Source organism: Stenella coeruleoalba (genome assembly GCF_951394435.1).
Source record: "Stenella coeruleoalba genome assembly, chromosome: 16".
NCBI lineage: Eukaryota > Metazoa > Chordata > Mammalia > Artiodactyla > Delphinidae > Stenella > Stenella coeruleoalba.
Window position 1 is genome coordinate 53763834 of NC_137162.1, and position 12063 is coordinate 53775896.

General features: G+C 53.8%; 1 protein-coding gene across 1 annotated transcript in view; it reads right to left on the bottom strand.

The window, feature by feature from the left end:
* Window positions 1–2359: 2359 nt before the first annotated feature.
* ANXA11 (annexin A11) overlaps window positions 2360–12063 on the bottom strand; it is a 40866-nt gene continuing 31162 nt past the window's right edge. Inside the window, exons 8-15 of the mRNA XM_079899596.1 lie at window positions 11612–11702; window positions 11144–11223; window positions 10955–11011; window positions 9142–9235; window positions 5980–6075; window positions 4929–4987; window positions 4594–4716; window positions 2360–2776 (exon numbers count right to left, since the gene is read on the bottom strand). Coding sequence (XP_079755722.1) covers window positions 2717–2776; window positions 4594–4716; window positions 4929–4987; window positions 5980–6075; window positions 9142–9235; window positions 10955–11011; window positions 11144–11223; window positions 11612–11702 — 660 coding nt within the window. The 3' untranslated portion in view covers window positions 2360–2716. The remainder of the gene's footprint in view (window positions 2777–4593; window positions 4717–4928; window positions 4988–5979; window positions 6076–9141; window positions 9236–10954; window positions 11012–11143; window positions 11224–11611; window positions 11703–12063) is intronic.

Genomic DNA, 12063 nt, shown 5'->3' on the forward strand with positions numbered 1-12063 from the left:
ACCACTTAGGACCGTTTCCCCATCTACAAAGTGAGCACTCCAAGGTTCCTTTCTCAAATTTTGCACCTGAAGCAAGTGACTCATTGCCTCACCCTAGTCCTGTCCCTGTCCCTAACACACAGTGTTCACTCCAATGTCCCCACAGCTGTTGAAAACAGACTCAGGGCTGAACTTACCTCATGCCTCATCCTCTGGTTGCTATTCTGGAAGTGACATTAGATGTGTGGCACGGACCCGCCTTGACTAACACCTCCAGGAGGCAGGAAAAGACCCAGTGTAGTTTCCTCCCAGAAAGATGACCTGTAAGATCAATGTCTCCCTCATCTTTTTTTATCCTGAGCATCACCGTCAGTGTTAATAACCTTTTACGGATCTTAGAAGGCAGCAGGTGCCTTTCTTTGTCTCTGGAGAGATCTGTGAGGCATTCACATAGTCCTCCAGCCCATCCTTACTATGAGTTGGGTCCCATGGGCATGACCAAGAGGGAAGTCAGAGGGACAGAAAGGTAGAAAATAAGGACCAGGCTGAACACAGGTGGCCCCCAAGTGTGTAGGCCAGGGGTCTCAAACTCAAAGACGTGTGAGGGCCCAACAGGTAACGTGCACATGGTATATCAATAGGGAGTAGTGGGGCCTGTGGCAAAATGGAGAGTACATACCTAAACAGGGCACCTGTGAGTTGGCGCCAGCAGCAACTGTTGTGCAGGAATTCTGGGCAAGCGTTACTAGAATTTTTGGCTTTTCATGAGAATCCATTCTTCCAGATTTTTAAAAATATGAAATCGCTCAATGCTTAAATGTTGGCAACAAATTCAAATGTCTAAAAGGACTTTTTGGGGACCAAAGTGAATGCACGTACAGGTTAAATACTGCCTGTTGGGCACCAGGTTGGAACCTCCGGTGCAGACAATGGGACAAAGTAATGTCACAGAACATTTACAGTCACGTTATGGGAGGTTGAATCTAGACTCTGGCACAGTGCAGGAGGCCACCAAAGTCGGCCTGGACCCAGGGCAAGTTGTGCAGTGCCTCACAGTTCATCCCACCAGGCAGGTCCCACCTGGCACCCAAGGGCAAGGGGCCCGCCCTTGGGGAAGGGCAGCCAAGCATGCTGGTCAAGAGGCTCCAGGCATGGAAACTGAAGCAGAGCTGACATGACAAGCAGGGCCTGCCGTCCATCCCAGGGCCCACATCAGCCTTTCTGGCTGGGCAAGGCAGATCTAGGTAGACCAGGCTAGTGTCCAGCTCACGGCTGCCCCACGTCCCTTGGGCCATCCCCTCTTCTATGTCCACAAGGCAGGGAGGAGTCAGGGTGGTGTCCCCAAGCAGATGTCTACTCTGTGGACAAGCCACTCCCTGGGGCCCCTGCTAGGGCCCAGCAGGCTTGGGCTCCCACCATAATCTCTGATTCTCTCCTTTCTAAACTTTCAACGTAAGAAACCAGAAAGGGAGTGAAGATCCCTGACCAGAAAACAAGCTTTGGGCTTCTAGAAGTGACGACGACTTCTAGAAACTCTGTCCCTTCTGGACTTGCCTTCTCCTAACACCACCAACCAAGGGGCAAAGGGCCTGCCGGGGACCACAGCCAGGAGCTCCCTTTCAGACTGAAGGGTCCCTGAGGGGAGGAGCCGGTCTCACGTCTCTCTGATCCTCCTCGGTAAGGCCTCCCCCAGGAGTCATGCACACCCCCTCCTTCCTGTGCCCCTCCTTCCGGACCTGGCGGGAAGGACCACACTCCTCCTCCTCGCCCTAGTGGGCCTCACCGTGCCCGCATATGATGCCTTTTCAGCGTCTGGGCCCTGAGCACGAATTTCAGGAACCTCCATTTATCATGTCCTTACGACCCAGTCCCTGCAAATTACTTATGCTCAGAGTTCCCTAAGCACAAGTTTCTATTTAAAGTCATAAAAATTTCCACCGGCTAGTAAGGCTGGAACCCTGCGCTACAGGGCAGAATCATGAAGCACAGGAAAACAAGCTGGCACCAGGTAAACACTTCCAGAACTGGCTGACTTTAATTTGGAAACAGCTTTCGGCCATCGACATTCAGGTTTAAGGCACATTCTCAATTACAAGTAACCCTGTCACTGGCAGGGAGCTGGCTCTGTTCTCGTGGTTTTGCGTGGAACAGATGACTTTCTGGCTTTTTTCTTTTCTAAAAAGGAATGAGTTTGGCAATAACAAAGCTCATGACACATTCTCACCAGATGCAAAGAGTACTCTTAAAGGTTTTCCCTTTTACTCCTCAGTGAGGACATGGCGCCCCCAGTCCCCACCTGTCTCACCCAAACTGTGTATGCAGCAAAGACGTGTGCGCATCTGTCTGTAACGACTATATATTAAAAAAAAAAACCTCCAAATAAACATACAACATTATATGACTAAAACGAAGTCAGGAGTTTAAGCCACAAGCAAAGGGGAATGACTGCATGAGTCAGGAAACAAAACGTCTCCTTTAGCTGCAAGAGGCTGTGAGGAGTGGGGGTGGGGAGGAGGTATCCTGAGAGAGTTCAAGACCAACCCAGGTCCCTCAGCACGAGCACAAGACACGGATCAGGAGGGCAGGCGGGGGACGGGGCCAAGGTTCTACGGACGGTCTGCGCTGGGACACCAAGGGGTTTTTTGTGGATTTGTTAGAAATAGACAAACATTCTTTTGGCCTTTTCCTGGCATCGCTGTTGCCAGCAGGTGGACAGAAGTGACCCACCAGTCACCACTCAGTCGTTGCCACCACAGATCTTCAGCAGTATCTTCCGGTAGTCCCCAGAAGTGTCTCCCTGGTCACAGAAACATGTAAGGCATCAGTTAAGCGAGGCTCGGCCAGTTCTGGCTTCCTGGCTCCTAATTTTCTTCTGCCCCAGGTGCCCTTACAGAGAGGCAGCCCCATCCTAGGAAATTCCCCACCGTGCTGGTGCCAGAGCAGGTGAGAGGCTCACACGCTGGCCTTGCAGGTGGCACAGACCTTTGCCAACGCAGTTCAGCCTCCTGAGCCCTCCCATTAAAAAAGAGAAAGCTGGGGGCTTCCCTGGTGGCGCAGTGGTTGGGGGTCTGCCTCCCGATGCAGGGGACGCAGGTTCGTGCCCCGGTCCGGGAGGATCCCGCATGCCGCGGAGCGGCTGGGCCTGTGAGCCATGGCCGCTGAGCCTGCGTGTTCAGAGCCTGTGCTCCGCAACAGGAGAGGCCACAACAGTGAGAGGCCTGCGTACCGCAAAAAAAAAAAAAAAAAAAATAGAAAGCTGTACTCACCCGAATGATCAAAGTCAGAATTTGGAAAACAAATACAAAAAAATTTTAAATAGCCAAAACCCCCCCTACCCAGGGCTAACTACCAGTGGCCTTTGCCCAGTGCATTTTTGTTGCACTAAGTTGGGATTATACCATAATGCACTACTGTGTCCTGTACAGGAAGTGTAATCTACTATGATACGACTGTCCAGTGAAGGGGACTGTTATTATTTGGGCATCCCAGTTCACACTGATATCCCCTCTATCTGAGTCCACTGCACTTACATTAGAAGTAAGGCCACACTTAGCTAATTTCTCATCATTTCCTACCATCGTTTCCTTCCTTGAGGGCAAGGCCTGTTCGGTGCCCACAACCTACTGGCACACACAAGATACTTTGTGAATAATTACTAATTCTCTGCTATCAACAGCATTGCTTTTATATCCAAGAAAAGAGAGAGAAGCCTCTCTCAGTGACATGCCCAACATCAAACGTTAGTGAGTCTGAAATCAGGACCTGGGCGTGGTGACTTCAATTTCAAGGTTCATGTGAGTTCAGAAATTAAGTGTCAGACCCCCTGACCCCTGCCACGACAGGAATCAATTTTATCAGACTGGCTCTGGCACAGTGATAAAACAGGAGCTAGTGTCTATCAGACACGTACATGTGTCACACAACATGCTTCACGTGGACCACCTCCTTTAAGACGCAACAGTCCTGGGAGGGGGGTACTATTATTATCCTCCTCTTAACAATGATGGAACTGGGGTTCAGGGAGGTTTAAGCAAGCTGCTTGAGATCACACAGTGAGCAAGCAGAAAAGCCAGAGCTGGACCCCAAGCAGTGTGACCCCCGAGCCCTCCCTGTGAACTGCCTTCCTGTGCTGCCTCCACCACAGAGCTGAGGGAGGGGACTAACCAGGGAGCTAGAGCCGCTCACCCTCCGGGGGCTCGGGGCTTGATTTCTCACTGATGGATCACAGACCCACAGAGCGGCTGGATTCTGAAGGCCAGGCACCAGGTGGGGGAGGTCCTGTGTTCTCTGATGCCGATTTTGGACCCTCCCCCCCACAACTGTTTACTGAACAGCAGATGTGCTGGATGCTGGGACACAGAGAGGGGCGACAGCAGGGTCAAGAGGCACCCTGCCATCAGGAGCTGACACCCTGCTGTTGTACAACCAGATGAACAAGTGAAAACTGAAGAGGGCAAGTACGAGGACCACAAACAAGATGCCCATACTTGGCTGAAGCCGAGCCCGCGAGAGCTCCGAGGAGGGAGAGTAAAGGGGACGGTGGGAGTGGCCAGGGAGGTCCGAGGGTGAGCAGGACGCCAAGAGGCAGCCCAGACAGCCCCCAGAGGCCCGTACCGTGATGTCGTGGTACAGGGACTTGCCGTACAGCCGCTTATACTCTGCTCTGATGTCCAGGAGGTCGATCTCGCTGCGAGACACCATGATGCGGATCAGGGTCCGGTCCTTGGTTCCTGCTCCCTAAAGAGGGTGGGCCCAGGGGCGTGAGCAACGGGCCTCCTCACCGTCCACTTCCCCACCTTCCCTGGGCCCTGGTCCCCTCCCCGCCCCTGGGCCCTCTGTCCTCTTGGCTGAAGGGTGGCCCTCCTCATGCCTCCTCCCCTGAGCAAGGTCCCAGTCACGAGTGGGCTGAGACACCCCCCACCCAGACCCTGCACCTGGGGGTTACCTACCCTCATGGCCCTGTTGAGTCTTTCAGCAAAGAAGGCTGGGGTATTCTTAAGACATTTCACTAGAAGAGAGAAACACGGCATAACTCGATCTGCAGAAAACTCAGTCCAGGAGGACATGACACACACAGCATCCTCTCAGGAGGCCAGATGTCAATCAAACACACCGCTGCATCCACCTTCCTCTCCCCTCATCTCTTCTAGGCTCAATTATCCTACAATCCTGGCTCCAGCCCTTTGGAACAGAGACATGCAGAGCCTGGACACCAACCCAACACATGTGATGCAGGAAGCTGTGCAGGGAAGGAACGTGAATGGTGTGTGGAACCATGTTGCTGCTCAGGCAGGAGAGGACAGGCTGGAGATGCCATGACCCTCGTGGAAAAGGATGGCCGAGCGGAACGAACATCTAACTAGGGTTCTCAGGCCACGATACCTACCATGGGGTACACAGGGAAATCTGTCCCATCCAGAAAGCTCCAAGAAAAGCAAAACAGAAGAAGGGCAAACCGTGATGTTCCCAAGTGGGTATAAAGAGGGGCCAACCCCAGGGTTGGGGGAGGGGGTAGGACGGACCTGGAGCCCATCAGGCCCTGCTCTGGAAGACATGACACAGGCACTGCAGGAAGTACACCAGTGTCCTGGGAGCTACGCCAGCTTTCCTTGCCCAGGGCCTGTTTTGCTGCTGCAAGTAAAAAAATCTTTCCACGTGTTTCCATCACAAACATCTGACAACTGCCTGCAGGGATGTATTTTTAGAGGAAACTTGGCAGGATATGCATCATCTTCCTCCGGGAGAACAGTTGGTCACGTTCCCACTAGTGCCCGCACTGCAGCTCCCTCCCCCAGGGCTGGGCTTGAAATATAAACAAGACGCCTCCAGAGGCACGACTACGCAGCAACCGAGAAGCTGCCTGACTTCCCACCGTGTAGGCAACTGGATTTAGCAATCGTGGACCCTTTCACTATGAGCTTCCTCAACCGGAGGCTGGGTGAGCACCCTGAAAACTCACCACACACGACAGCCCCGCAGCGGGCAGGCCAAGATACCCACCCACGGCCAGCATGCCCTGCTCCAGGTCCCCGGACATCTCCCGGCAGATGCTCTTCTCAATGTCACGGCCTGTCATTCGCTGATATTCGTTGAAAACTAGGGGCAAGACAGAGGGACATGTTATGGACTGAATTCTGTGCCCCCCCCAATTCCTTTGTTGAAGTCCTAGCTCCTAGGACTTCAGAATTTAACTGTACTTGGAGATAGTCTTAAAGAGGTAATTAAGTTAAAATGAGGCCCTTAGCGTGGGTCCAAATCCAATCTGATTGGTATCTTTATAAGAAAAGGAGATTTAGACACACAAGAAAACACCAGGGCTGCAAACACAGAGGAAAGATCACACGCGGACACAGCAAGGAGGGGGTCGTCTGCAAGCCAAGAGGAGCGGCCTCAGGAGAAACCATCGCTGCCAGCACCTTCATCTTGGACTTCCAGCCTCCAGAACTATGAGAAACTATGAGAACTATGAGAACTATGAGAACTATGAGAAGATAGATTTCTGTTGTTTAAGCCACACAGCCTGTGGTATTTTATTACGGCAGCCCTACCTGACTTGTACAGGACACGTGGTGAGGAGGCCTCTGCCCCTTCCCAGAGCCCACCTCTCGCCCTCTGCTCCCGGCACCCTGGACGGCCCCAGTGACCACACCTGCTCAGCTCTCAAGTTGGCCAGTTCTTTGCCCCAGGGAGAGTGCACCCCCCCCCCCAGGACTGCTCACCGTCCCCTTACCAGCACTGCCCTCGCCACTGCTCACCCATGACGCCTCAATCCCCGGTCCAGGAGCCCTGACACCGATAGTCTCTTCCCAGATCCCCGCACCTCCAGCCCCAGCCCTGCTCCGTCATTCTATGTGCCAATCTTTCCCAGTCTGACAGCGAGCGAACGCCCATCCAGTGCCCCCGCTTACCCTGGGATGGGCCGAGCACCCACAGGAAGTGTGGGCTGTGGGTTCCGAGAGAGGCAGGTGACGCCATGGAGACCTGCGTCCTAATTTGAGCTCTGCCCCAGGATATAAACCTCCTCTTCCCCAGCCAGGGCTCAGTTTCTATCTGTGCTCTCCAAACTGCTGTGATTTGCATATCAGTATCATGATTTCTGCTACATCTGTATCCAACTTCATTACTTACTACTTTCTTCCGATCAGCTCCTCTTTCCCCCTGACTAATAACATTTGTGAAAGCGGGGGTTTGATGTGCTACAGACATATTCCATACTCATTAAAATAAGCAACGATTAAGATGAGCATATGCTCGCTCGCGCTCCAGTACAGAATAGGGCAGAGGTTAAAAAGTGTGCTCTGGAGGCAGGCGGCCTGAGTTCAAACCCCAGCTCTGCCACGTTACCACCTGGGTAGCTGACTTCCCCAACTGCCCTTTGCCAGCTTCCTCATCTGCAAAACAGGAGAATGGTCCCTATTCGCATGTATTAAAGACTCAGTGCCTGCACAGAGTGGGTGCGGCGATTTCACCCACCCACGCTGCTAAGTGTGGTCATCGTTCTCTGTCCTCACCTGCCCTCTCATATTCGCCGCTGACACTGCTGGTTTCCAGGATGCCCCTTTCTTTGGGTGCCCCTTCTAATTCTCCTGCAATGGCCAGGGCCCTGTCCTCAGACTGCTTGGTCTCCCTCCCGTCTCCCTCTGAAGGGACCTCTTGCAGTCCCAGAGCCTCAAACTCCTTCGACCCACTCATAGTTCCCAAACTGCCATCTCTAGCCCAGACCTCTCCTGGCCTCTGGCCTCGCAGACCCGTTGCCTACACGGTATCTGTGGCTCAAGGCTCCTGACTTCCTTCCCTCCTAAAGCCTACTCCATGCACAGCTTCCCAGTCTTGGTCGAGGGCCCCCTCCCCTCTTCCACTGACTCAGCAGGAACAAACCCCGTGTCATCCCTGACTCCTTTCTCTCTCTCACACTCCACGTCCAGTTCATTGGCAAACAGGGCCAGAATCTGAGCACTTCTTGCTACCTGCCCCTGCCAGCTGGTCCCGGCCACTGTCACTTCTCCCCTGGAGTTACTGCGGCAGCCTCCTAACTGGCTTCCTGCTCTGCCATTGATCCCTTCTCTCTTCTCAACACAACAGCCAGGACACTCACAGAACCTAAGTCAAATCACATCTCTCCTTCACTCAGAGCCCTCCAATGGCCTCCTGTTTTATTCAGGGTAAACACCTAAGTCCATGCAATTGTCATCAGGGCTTCCTACCGTCTCTGACCTCACCTCCTCCTATGCGCACTCACTCCATCTACTCCACCTCACCAGCCCCCTTTACTGTTTCTCGGTTGCACTGGGAACCCCATGCTCAGGGCCTGTGCACCTGCAACTCCTCCATGTTTTGGTTTTTTTTGCTGTACGCAGGCCTCTCACTGCTGTGGCCTCTCCCGTTGAGGAGCACAGGCTCTGGACGCACAGGCTCAGCGGCCATGGCTCACGGGCCCAAACGCTTCATGACATGTGGGATCCTCCCGGACTGGGGCACAAACCCGTGTGCCCTGCATCGGCAGGCGGACTCTCAACCACTGCACCACCAGGGAAGCCCCCTTCATGTTTTTAACTCAAATGTCATTACCCCAGTGAGGAATGCCCCCAGCACCCTCCGACACCTTTATCACTTCCTATCCTAGTTTCGAACTTATTCTTCTCTAAAGATTTACCAACTGGTACAGATTGTATTTGATTTTTGTTTACTGCCAGGCTCCCCAAACAAGGTGGACCCCCTGAGAACAGAGATTCTGCAGTGCCGTTCCCTACACCTACTCCATGACCTGGCACGTGGCAGGAGCTCAGTTTATATTTGTTGAAGGAAAGAGTAAATAAGTGTTACTTAGTACTATTAATTTTTTATGCCACACTTTGGAAACCACTGGGTCAGGTGCTCTTGAAGGCTCTCTCAACTCTAATGTTCCACATTATAGCAGATAAAGAGACCAGCCAACAGGAGGCTCCCATTTCTCTAACCTCCTCCCTTGCTTTCCTGCAGAACGGGATGCTTGCAGACTCAGGAAACCCGCTGATAATATCTTTTAAATCTCCACCAGGGGGCTCTTTCAAGGAAGTGAAAGGCCCATGCAGAGCGGAACTGCTAAGTGTTCCTGCAAGCTGTTTCCTGCCATACCTCATCTGACCTCATTACCTGGCTGCAGGGAGGCCGGGACTGCCTTACCTGCCACCAGGTGGGCCCGGCTCCGGGAGCACAGAACTGCATTGAACTTGGACTCATCTGTTCCGAGGCGATTCTCTCCAGCTGCATAGAGCTCCTGGACAGAAGAGGGACAGATAGACATGCAATGCAGACCTCACCCCAGACTCCAGGCCCAGGTCACGGAGGAGAGCTGGGCAGAGTCTCCAAGCCCTACAAGCCCAGAGGGGAGGGAAAGGGGGGCAGGGCCCCAGCTGAGCCCCATTCACTGTGCTGAAGTAGACACCATCCACACATCCTCTCACTAAGCCAGGAGAGCCAAGGCCGCTGGGGCCCAGGACAGGCAAGGAACAGCTTTAACCCAACAAGGGAGCAGCAGCACAGAGGAAAACATGGGCTTGAGACCTAGCTCTTCCACCCACTTGCCACGGGACTCTAGGCAGGCTACCGGCCCTCTCTGAACTTCAGTTTCCTCATCTCTAAAACGCAAAGTTGGAATAGATTCGGGGTCACAAACCTGAGAGCCCAAAGGGGCCAGCTGGGTAACTTAAATGCAGGAATCAGGCCAGCTGTAAGGCCAGAGTGGTGGGGACCGCGGGGACCATGCAGAGAGGCAGTTACTTCTCAGCCGAGTACATGACAGAGGAACAAGGCTCACAGCTGCCTGATCCAATTTTCATGAGGAACCAGAAACCCAGATATCTACGTGAAATTTCTCAATCTTTAAAAGCAGTTTCCCTATCTATAAGCGGGAACACATGAGACAATAATTATAACAACAACTGATAGATCGCAGTTATGGATGTGGGATTTTATGTGACAGGTGCTTGCCTGCCGTTTCACTGCATACACTGTTATGTTTGCAAATGGGGAGAATCTGCACTTTCCTGTTCGGTTTTTGAAGGTTTGAGCCCAATCTATTTGCCAATTTGCAACCCTTGTACCAGATGGCTCAAAAGTGCCTTCCAGGCCTCAGATAGCAGCTCTTGGACCTAAAGGCACTGATACTTGAGGGCAGAAGGTGGCCATCAGGGGCTCAGAGACCCCACAGGTCGAGGTGAAGCCGAGCAGGTCCAGACCTAGGAAGGCAGAGCAGTAGGCACGAGACCCTGCAACCAAGGCAACTTCTGCCTCAGCTGGGAAAAGGCCCGGACAGGAAACAGAAACCGGAAGATCCCCACTGGGGCAAGAGCTGGAGCCCAGGACTCTGGGGATATCCAGCCCTGAGTCCAGTTATAGGAATGGGTGTCCCAAGCCAGGGAGACGTTAAGTGAGCGGTCTGGGACCAGGGCAGAGGCAGGCACCGTCTGGGCACAGACAGTGAGCCTTTGCCCAGACTCTGCCTCCAGGTTTCTCTGGACACAATGCTCAACCTCTCTGGGCCTCAGTGTCCTTACCTGGAAAGCAAATGGGCCAGACCAGAAGAGTGGTTCTCTTCCAGCCCTTACAAGAGGGCACTACGGAAGTCCTCTGACATATGACAGAGACAAGGAGCCTACTGGCAGCTCCTGGTGAATGCAGCGCCCTGGGGGGCGGGAGCAGTGAGGTGGGGAGAGGCACAGCCAGCTCCATCCCACCAGGAAGCCAGGGCTCTCTCCAGCCAGAACTGCTATGGTCTGAATTCATTAGTGGGAAACCCAAACTCCTCTGGAGAGGCACTCGGACTCCTGAACCAAGAGAGGAGACAGCCAGAGACTGTTCCCCTGAAAAACTCACAGCATCTGGAATCCACTCCTTATCTGTTGCTCTTTCAATCCCAGAACCCCTCCCTTGTGACACAAGAAAGTGGAAGACACTCCCCTGCTCAGGAAGCCAGGTGAGCGGCCACCACACTCACTTGCACATCTCTCTGGACGAGCGTCATGTCCACGTTTGTGCTTTCATCCCGGTTTCCCTGAAAGGAAGCAGGCTGTGAGGTCAAGGTCACTCCTTGGAGCCGCACCCCTCCCTCCCTGTTCCTCCTCCCCATGGCCCAGAGATCCACCTCTCCCTGCTGTGGGCCCGATCTCTGCCCTGGGAAAGGTACCTGAGAGAGAGAGATGAGGAGCCGCTGGAAGTGCCCTGACGTGTCGCTCCGAATGGCCTCCTCCAGGGTCTTTTTGAATTCTAAAAGGGAGACACAGGAAAGGGCTGCCCTGTAGCCCAGTGGACCAAGCTGCGCACTGCACACAGTTAACAGTGGGCTCTGGCATGAGGAGACAGGTGGCCCACGTGGCCCCCAGGAACAAACAACCGGAGATCAGGAGGGGCTGCGACTTCCGGGCTGACCTGGCCCCAACCTCGCCCAGGAGGTTTACCCCAGCGCCCTCTTACCTCAGTCACCTGCTCCAGTGTAAACAGCAGGCAGGCCTGGGTCTGGGAGGGAATCCCAGTGTGTTAGGGGTGGCAGGAGATAAGGAGGCCAGGAAGGAAGAGAGGCCCTGGGAGAGGGTGTGGCCAAGGCCCTAAAAGCACAGGGTTCTGCAAGGGGCAGAGGGCCTGGGGCCAGCCTAACCTGTCTTGTAGACTCTGTTCAATTCCCGGATGTGCTCATTGCTGCGGGAGGCCAGGATCTCGATCAGGCAGGCTTCATCAGTGCCTGCCCCCTGGGAGGCAGAGAGCACAACAAAGCACAGGCTTGTTCCAGCCTCCTCCCTGGCACTCAGGATCCCCCGGGGCACAAACCCCAGAGACAGAGGCCACAGACACAGACTCGCCCATCGTGCTGCTGCTGCGGCCCGGGCCTGAAGCAGCCAGCCTCCCCTCTGCAGTCCCAGGAAAGTACCAGTAATGACAGCAACACGGTGATAAGTAGAGATCATGGGAAGGAACATCCCCATTCCACCCGCCAGGACACTGAGAATTAGAGAAGTGTAGTAACCTGTCCAAGGCCACACAGGAAATGGTGGGGTTGAGAGGTGGACCTGGATCTGTTTTATTCCAAGTTCAGCCCATGAATGAGATGAG